Genomic DNA, 9419 nt, shown 5'->3' with positions numbered 1-9419 from the left:
GGGAGATAGGAGATTTTCCTCCTACCCCCAAGCCAGAGTCTGGCCCAGAGAGAAGGCAAGCTGGATGCAGCCCATAGGCGAAGTCACCTTGCCCCTCTGCACCTTTCACAGAGGTTGTTAGTTTTGGAAACTAAAGGCTGAGAAAACCCTTTGCTGGCTGCTTGGAAGGCCTGAGACCTCTTGACAGAGGCCTGAAGGCCAGTGAGGCAGAAGCAGCAACCAGGCCACCAGCTTCCACCGCCAGGGACTGAAGAGAGGTGGGAAGGAGACTGACTGTTCCCAGGACATGTGGGATCTGGCAGCTAATGGTTTGGGTGTCAGGGTGAACTTAAACCGCATGAGAGACTATGGTTAGACATGAAGACAATCTTTCTGACGTTAATGACTGTATGACATTTGGCATGCTGCCCACAGAGGTTAAGAAATGGGTTTCTGTCGGGTGCAGCAGTTCACTCCTATAATCCCAGCTACTCGGGAGGCTGAGGTAGGAAGATCACTTGAGGCCAGGAGCTGAGACCAGCCTGGGCAACAGAGCAAGACTTGGCCTCTCAAAAAAAAAAAAAAAAAGACAGGTTTTAGATTTTTAGTTAGCATACCTCTTAAGAAGAGTGTTGCAGCTTCTGTCACCTCATGACTTAAAGGGCAAAGCGAGGGTCTGGAATCAGAGCAACCAGTCCCAGACCCAGCTTCACCATTTCCTGGCTTGTGACCTCATTCAAGTTACTAAACTTCTCCAGGCCTCAGTTTCCTCTTCTGAAACTGACACTGAAGACTGATACTAACTTAAAGAGCTGTTGGAGGCGTTAATGAGATGCCATCCCGGAATGCCCAACCCAGGGCCTGACATATCACAGACACTCGCTAAATTCCGTTTCCTTCCTCCAGCCCCAGGGAAGTCGCCTGTGTGTGTTCTCAGGAGGCACATTCTTAATTAAATCTCCCCTGGAAAGAGCAGGCACCACTTTATCTCCAACCAGGGGTTTGTGGTGAAGGGGCTTTGCACAACAAGACACATGGGGACCTCTCAGAGGGCTTGAACCTTCCCCCAAAAGATCAGATTCTCCAAAGAACAGAAGCACCTCCAATCTGCTCTTCGCAGTGAGACCGAGAAACCGGTTCTCCCTCCCCACCCCCAATCCTCACCCCAGGGTCTGAGCCAGCCAGCCCCTGCACCCAGAGTTCTCTGCTTCCTCATTTTCTGCCCTCTGTTTGGGATGATAAATCCAAGAGCTCAGAGAAAACAGCCTGAGACCAGAGGCCACAAACAATGTGTGCACGGATGCTACTGCTCTAGCAGGACTGCAGTGGAGTTGCCGGGGATGGGGGAGCCGGAGCAGGATTTGGATTAAGGAGGGTAAGAGGGGTTGATGTTGCTTTCAACTTAATCTTGGGAAAATCTAGGAGGGCTTCCTGGAACTGATGTCTTTCCCTCTGGGCAATATGAGTGCCTTTTGGGAGGAGGCATCAGCTTCAGTGGGGATGGGGACAGCCTGCAGGGGAATCAAGTTGGGAACTGGCTTGTCCACTCTGGAGGTCAGTTATGCCTGGCTAGAAAGGAGGGGAGATTGGAGGAGCACATGTGGTGAGGGTCAGAAGCAAGCAGCAGGGTCCTGGCAGCAGGCTGTGAGAGGGCCTGGGGTCCTAGAACCAGCCCTGGTCTTGGAGTCGTATGGATATAGGCCCAGACCTAGCCCTGCTCCTTATCATCCATCCACAAGGCCCGGGGCAAGTCATTCTTCTCTCTGCCTCCAGTGACCTCATCTCTAAGGTGGAAATAATAAATCCCGACCACCGACAATGGTGAGGATTAAATAAGCCCCTGGGTGAGTGTGCATGGCATCATGCCAGTCATGGGGTGGTCAACCAAGGCAATCAATGCAATCAGCCACTTGGTAAATATTCATAATTCAAAATGTAAGATGTGTCGAGTTCTGTGCTGGGTACACCAAACTGTTCTTAGGAAACCTTCCCACCCTCACTTCCCTGGTCACCCCATGGTGACCCAGAAGAGCAAATCACCTGAGTAGCACTATGTTTGCCCCAGCCACCAGTGCCCTGGGTACCCAAAAGAATTGTGGTCATGCGGGGAAGAGGCCAAAGTAGGGGGAGATGTCACCACGTGGACCCTGGGTCTCCTCAGAGGTCAGAGGCCAACCAGGACCCCATCAACAAAAAATGGACATACTGCCAAGAGATATTTGCAAAAGGAAAAGTCATGCTTTATTGCATGAACAGACACAGTACAAATGAGCTTGTTACACCACGCAGCTGCTTCTGCACCTCCTCGCTCTAAAGAAGGCGGGGAGAGGTAGAGGGGGAACGGAGCGCATGCAAAGCCCTGAAATAAAAGACGGAGGGACCCTTTTCAGCTCTCTGAGGCGGGGACTGGAGTGTGCATGCTCAGGCCCTCTGGCCCGTCCTCCACTTGGCCTGATGAGAGTGGGCAGTGGCAAGGGATGCTTCTCCTGCAATGGGCACTTAGATTTCTCTCTTGCGGGAAGAAACCACCTTTCCATCCACTGACTCCTCTACGTTGATGCGGAAATTGCTGCTGCTACTGCCACCTCCTGAAGAGGCTAGAGAGAGAAGGAGCAGGCTTTAGAGTGGGGGAACCTCCCCTCTCTCCCAAGGTGGCCAGGACCTTGGCGAGGCTCCGGGAAAACTAGGCAGCAGCCCTGAGAATGGCCACTGGCCAATCCCTCAAGAGCTGCCAGAGATCTGGTGTTGAATTGCTCATCACAGAGACGGGCAATGGCAGGTATGCCCGGCAGGGACAACAATGCCAGAGCTTTTCAAGCTGCACGTGAAGGGGGATGAATTGTGGGCATCTTAGCGGAAGTGTATGAAGATGGGGCCTGGGGAGAGACAGGCCCTGGATGAAGCCTACTCAACCTGGAAGTTTCTCAATAAATCACCAGCCCCAATCTCACCTGGGGCTGACAGAAGGTCCCACGGGGGAAGAGGCATCTAATGGAATGGGAATGTTCTCACCTAATGGAATGTTTGGGCTCTTTCTCCTTCCTCCCTATTCCGAAGGGAGTGGTGGCTTCAACATCTCCCCTCCCCACCCCACACCAGAAGAGTGAAGCCTTCCTACCTTCCCTGATGCCAGTGTCAGCCATCCTGAAAGAAAGAGGGAAGCTGATTTAAGCAAAGGGCACAAGCTCAGGTGTCCCTAAGGGAAGCTCATGTAGATAGCTATGCAGTCCTTTTCAGACCCTACACCACCACCACGCACACACCTGACTCCTCTAGGGGTGGGACATCCTGCTAGCCCATCCAGGCCTGCTACCCCCAAGTAGACAGAATCTTGTTTTGTTTTGTTTGTTTTTTGGGTTTTTTTTGTTTTTTGTTTTTTGGGTTTTTTTGAGATGGAGTCTTGCTCTGTTGCCCAGGCTGGAGTGCAATGGCACGATCTCGGCTCACTAAAACCTCCGCCTCCCGGGTTCAAGTGATTCTTGTGCCTCAGCCTCCCCAGTAGCTGGGATTACAGACACCCACCACCATGCCTGGCTAATTTTTGTATTTTTAGTAGAGATTGGGTTTCACCATATTGGCTATGCTGGTCTCTAACTCCTGACCTCAAGTGATCCATCCACCTCGGACCCCCAAAAGTGCTGGGATTACAGGTGTGAGCCACCAAGCCCGGTCGAGATTGTGAACTACAAGAATACCCATCTATTTCATGCAGAGAATGGAACGAGCACTAGATCTTAACTACCACTAGCCCAGCCTCTATCATTTACAGAAGAAACATGGATCCAGAGAGAGGAAGTGACCTGCCCCAGGAAACAGCCAAGGACCAGAGCGCAGAGTCCAGATCCTCCCTCCTTGCTCAGTTCTCTTTTCACAGTCCCTCGAGGCTGCTTAGGGACACCCTGCCATTCCCTTAGGATGACGCTGCTCCGCAGCCACAAGCAGCCCTCATCACTCCTCCCCCGGTGCCCAGGCGCCTACTTGGCATCCTGGCCCTCCAGCAGGCTGCGGTAGGTGGCAATCTCCTGCTCCAGCCGCGTCTTTATGTCAAGCAGCATCTTGTACTCCTGGTTCTGAGCCTCCATCTCGCATCGGAGCTCACTCAGCTGGGCCTCCAGGCCACCGATGAGCCCCTGGATCTGCTGCAGCTGCGTGGCATAGCGGCACTCTGTCTCGGCCAGCGAGTTCTCCAGCCCAGCTTTCTGGGGGAGTGACAGATGCATAGACACATCAGACTAGAAAGGAAGTCACTGAGGGCAAGCGGGAAGGGGGCGCTGAATGAAGTTTAGGGAACCACCTCTTGAGGGGGCTTGAGAACTCCAAGGCTTAACCAGCCAAGAAGGGTGGGAGCTTCTACCACCCGAGAGGCTGGGATGGGGCGAGGGTGGCCGTACCATGCTGAGCTGGGACTGCAGCTCGATCTCCAGCTCCTGCATTGTGCGTCTCAGGTCTGTGATCTCCGTCTTGCTGGTCTGGATCATTTCTGTGTTGGAGGCCACCTCTTTGTTCAGCTCCTCAGTCTATAGATCATGCACAAGAGAAGTGAGCCCTGGGGCCTCCTCAGAGACTCAGGGAGCTGGGGCAGGCAGGGCAGGGCAGGAGATCAGGCCCACCTTGCTGAAGAACCAGGCCTCAGCATCCCGGCGGTTCTTCTCCGCCATGGCCTCATACTGCTCCCTCATCTCTGCCAGCACGCGGGTCAGGTCCACTCCCGGTGCTGCGTCCATCTCCACATTGACCTGGCCGGCCAGCTGGCTGCCAAACTCCTTCATCTCCTGCAGAGTGGGAGGGGCCCATTTAGAGATGGAGAGCAGAAGAGAAACCTGAGAGTCTGGGGTCCCACATGCCAATCCTGGCTCTGCCCCTAACGCACCCCAACCGATGTTCCCCATTGCACATGAAGAGGTTTGGTCACAGGGACCCCTGAGCTCTGAGGAGCTCTCTGCTGCTCTAGGTCCTGCCGAGGGAGGACCCGGAGACTGTGGGGCCCTGATGTCAGCTCACAAAGCCAATCAGGAAGTCAGTCATTCCTACTGGCCACCTGGCCTGGCTGTGGGTCTGGGCTACCAGAGGACAGTGCCCCTTCCTCTCCATGAGGACACCTGGTTTTGGGGGTTGGGGGTGTTTCTGAACCACTAAGCCCCAGGCCAACTATGAGGAAGTACCAGCAGCCCCACTCTGCCTCCCACCGACTTAATCTCGCGAAAACCTGGGAGGGCTTCCTGGAGCCGCTGTCTTTCCCTCTGGGCAATTTAAGTGTGTTTTGGGAAGAGGTTCCCCACCTCTCTCGGGTTCAGGGGTGATGGGGGCCAGCTCTCACCTCCTCATGGTTCTTCTTCAGGTAGGCTAGCTCCTCATTCAGGCCCTCGATCTGCATCTCCAGGTCAGTCTTGGCCAGAGTCAGCTCATCCAGGACTCGGCGCAGGCCGTTGATGTCAGCCTCAACACTCTGGCGCAAAGCCAGCTCATTCTCATACCTGAGGAGAGAGAGGGAGGCCAAAGAAGGAAGTGGGAGGGGTCTTGGCTGCCTGAGTCAGACCCAGGAGAAGGCCAAGTAAAGTGGGTAATGCAGGAAGAGGAGAGGGAGCGGGTAGCGCACTTGAGCCTGAAGTCGTCTGCAGCCAGCCTGGCGTTGTCGATCTCCAGAATGACCCGGGAGTTGTCGATGTTGGTGGCCATGATCTGCAGGAGAGAGAGTCAGTATCTAGAGGACTCCTCTCTCTCCCTTGCTGCTCTCTGCTCTGCACCCAAGGCCAGCCCCTCACTGACGATCACCCCTCTGACACCACCAACAAAAATCTGTAGGGCCTCTGGGGTGGGCAGAGTCCAGCCTCATCTTGAGTGTTCACTTCTGGTTTTGTCCCATACCAGCCTCCTTGAGACACCTGAGGAGCTGCCCTCCTTGTCTCCAGGGCACGAAAGACCAAGGAGACAGTACTGCCTGTGGGAATTGGTTGCCCAGAAGAGTGGTGGAGTGGGGTGTGGTCAGCTCTGACAATGGCCCTCTCAGAGACACTCCACCAGCCTCCATGTGGACAGCTCATGGTCACTGCCTCCTGCACATCTTGGACACAGCCATGGATCTACAGAACATTTCAGCCAGTAGCAACCTGGAGGGCAGCTAAAGAAGGCATTTTACAAATGAGGAACCCAGCCTCGGGGAGTAAAAAGGTGAGTGAGTGGGTGACAGAATGTGTAATGAGTTCCCAGGTCTCATAAGACCCAACAGTACTTTTGGCACAAAAGACCTCTTTACAGGAAAAGACAAGAGGTTCTAGCATCTGGGACTCATGAGGCTACACTCCAATCCCATTCTTGCCAAAGAGGTAAAGGAATGCTTTACGCAGAAGCCCGCAGGGTGCATGAGGTAGGGAAGGTGAGTTGCTCTTTTTTTTTAATTATTGTTTTTTTCCATTAGATACAGGTTCTCACTGTGTCACCTAGGCCGGAGTGCAGTGGCACAGTCATAGCTCACTACAGCCTCTAACTCCTGAACACGAGCAATCCTATCACCTTGGCCCCCCAAAGCGCTGGGATTACAGGTGTGAGCTACTGCCCCTGGCTCTTTATAATTGCCCCCACTTGTGCCCCTGTTGGTCCTAACCAGATTCCCAAGACCTCTCCCTTCCTCCCCCAGCACCACCACCAAGTTGAGAAGATGTGCACTGGCCTCTGCACCTGGACAGCAGGTGCATTCCAAATTTGCTGAGGTTACACACCAGACAGTCGTTGCCTGGGCAGGAAAGGATTTCCTCGAGTCAGCAGTAACACTGACATTAGAGCCATGTACAGGGTACCAGCCACCTGCTCCCCTCTCTTTGACATCTGAGGACTCACCTTGTCCCGGAGCTCTTCAGTGATCTTGAAGTATTGGCTGTAGTCGTATTCCGGGCTGGTCGGGGCCTGCTTCTGGTACCAGTCACGGATCTTCACCTCCAGGTCAGCATTGGCCTCTTCTAGGGCACGTACCTTGTCCAGGTAGGAGGCCAGGCGGTCATTGAGGTTCTGCATGGTAATTTTCTCATTGCCAGAGAGGAGACCACCATCGCCACCACCAAAGCCACCACCAAAACCCCCACCAATGCCCCCTCCAAAGCCTCCACCAAAAGCACTACCAGCCCCTCCACCAAAGCCACAGACCCTCATGCCACCCCCGTAGCCCCCTCCTGACCCTGAAGAGACAAACCTAGCAGAAGAAGCTGAGATATTTCGACTTCCACCTCCCCCATAGAGACTACCCCCACCAAAGCCACCTCCCCCAGCCAGAAGGGAACCCCCTCGGGTAGAGCCACCCCCAAAGGTGGAGGAAGAAGTTTGCAGAAATGTGGTGGTCATCGTCAGGTAGCTGGAGCCCGTGGGTTCTCAGCAAACCCAAGAGACGCTGGCAGGAGGTACCAGGCCAGGCTGCACTCTGGGGCTCCTTATATTCCCCTCAGAGGGTGTTGTGGGACCTCGTCTCCTCCCCCAAAGCAAAGCCAACTCCTTCTGCCTTCCTGACAAACACAGCTGCCTGCACACCTTGAGTGGCTCGTGTGAAGTTTTTCTCTTCTATTTTTTTTTAATGCAACAAAAGAGATGATTCAGAATTAATAGTGTTTTCCCCCGGGGCACGGTTTTAACACTTGGATTACAGGTTCATCTCTCCATGCCAGAAGAGAGCAGCAGGGAGTGAACTCTCATCACAGCACGGCTACCAAAGCCTCTACCTGAACTGAGAGCAGCTCAAGCCAACTGTGCCCTCAGCTGGACTTCTCCACTGCCCCGAGCCCTGAGCCTCTGCCCGAGGGGACGGCTCCGTGTTCTCGGTTTGGGAGTCCACTTCCTGATCATTACACTGTGTTATTCAACTCAAAACCCTGTGAGTGAGTGAGAGACTGCAGGGCTCAGGGGGAGTGGAGGCCTCTGGGGATGGGAATGCAGAGCTGGGGGCAGTTCGAGGACAGGAGCCAGGGACCTTGAGTAGTGTTCCAGCTGAGGTGACCAGAGGAGCCAGCATCCATCCCTTCCCTGGTGCTGCAGATGGACTCCCCTCCTCCCACCTCTACTCCCCTCCTGCCAGCCTCCAGCCTGTGTCCCTGGCACCCTCACAAAAGCCCAGCAGGCTCGGGGCTGACAAGGGGATGACTGATGATCCCGACACCTGCCAACTGCATAGCGCTAAACCTTTGCTCGCTTCTGGGATGTGTTGGGGCAAACCTCCGCTGATAAGGCTGGGGCAAGTTCCAAGCAGCATGTTGCTGCTTAGCAGGGCCAGATTAGCCCCCATCTGTCCTGTCAAGTGCTGGCTGGGGAGGGGCCGCTGCAGAAGGCTCTATGTGCCTGAGTGCTATGGAAGGGAAGAGACGGGAGATTGGCGGGCAGGCTGGAAGACACTGGAGATCTTGAAGACCAAGGCATCACTTCACAAAGATGGGGAGTTGAACACTCAGGAGGGCCCTTTTCTCTGCCACCGGCTCAGGGACACCTGATACCTGTGGGCAGTGCCTCTTGGAGGTGTGGCTCAGCCCTCTGGACCTGGCCCCAGGGCTTACAGAAACTCAGGAAGAGGATTCCTAGCCCAGGTTGCAGCATGGTGAAGTGGACAGGGCTCTGGAGTCCCTCAGGCCTGGGGTTTAAATCCTGGCTCTACCAATTACCATGGTAAGACTGTGGACATTTACCTTTTAAAGTCTCACTTCCAGGCAAGCCGTGCAGCCCAAGAGTCACCATCCTGCCTCCTCCTGGCTCCCCACCCAGGTGCCAGACATGCAGGGGCCAGGGTGCATGACCAGCACCTGGGCCTGAGTGCCCTCACCAGGAGGGGCTTTGTCATTGGGCATCAAAACATGCCCTGTAAGCCTCACTGTGTTCTTCGGCTCAGCAGCATCGCCCTTCCATAGCCAGCACCTATGGGGCAATGCAGGTTGTTCTTAGGTTCTTCTTTTGCTATAATAGCATAATCCTTTACTTCTACCCTGCACTTTGTGATTCACAAAGGACTTTTGCATCCATCGCCTCTTCTCATCCTCCCAACAGAGGGTGACCCCCACCCAAGATTCAGAAAGAACGAAATTGAAACTTGGAGAAGTGAAGCAACTTGTGCCAGGTGGCACCACTGGTAAGGGGCAAAGCCAGGACTCAAGCAGGTCCTCACACCCTCAACCAAACAGGGCACGGGAAAAAGAGTCCTTCTTGCAGACCCCAAATTCCTGCATCTCAGCTGGGCTGGCAAGGGGAACTGCCAGCCAGCAAGGCTGGGGATGGGTTCCTTCTCACCCAGCTTTGCAGTGAGCCTGGCCTCCAGTGCTGGGCACAGACAGTGTGGCATTGTCTCATGGTGGGAGGGTATTGTCTTTTCCTCCGAAAGAAAAATAATCAAACTCAGATCATCCAGAGCTCATTAAAAGCCTCTGCAGACATTGTGGCCCCAGCAATTAACACAAGAACAATTACTCGCCGGTCAC

At 54.4% G+C, this 9419-nt stretch overlaps 1 protein-coding gene across 1 annotated transcript; it reads right to left on the bottom strand.

The window, feature by feature from the left end:
• Positions 1 to 2195: 2195 nt before the first annotated feature.
• KRT15 (keratin 15) lies at positions 2196 to 7542 on the bottom strand. The gene is made up of 8 exons (XM_033183048.1): positions 6814 to 7542; positions 5576 to 5658; positions 5297 to 5453; positions 4590 to 4751; positions 4371 to 4496; positions 3958 to 4178; positions 3098 to 3123; positions 2196 to 2576 (listed from the first exon to the last, which is right to left on the bottom strand). Exons 1-8 carry the CDS (start codon positions 7309 to 7311, stop codon positions 2479 to 2481), a joined length of 1371 nt encoding a protein of 456 aa, XP_033038939.1. The 5' UTR covers positions 7312 to 7542; the 3' UTR covers positions 2196 to 2478.
• Positions 7543 to 9419: the final 1877 nt, after the last annotated feature.

The sequence above is a fragment of the Trachypithecus francoisi genome, unplaced genomic scaffold (genome assembly GCF_009764315.1).
Source record: "Trachypithecus francoisi isolate TF-2019V2 unplaced genomic scaffold, Tfra_2.0 Lachesis_group20, whole genome shotgun sequence".
Lineage (NCBI taxonomy): Eukaryota > Metazoa > Chordata > Mammalia > Primates > Cercopithecidae > Trachypithecus > Trachypithecus francoisi.
Note: the sequence above shows the minus strand (reverse complement) of the source record. Positions and strands in the feature narration are given on the sequence as shown.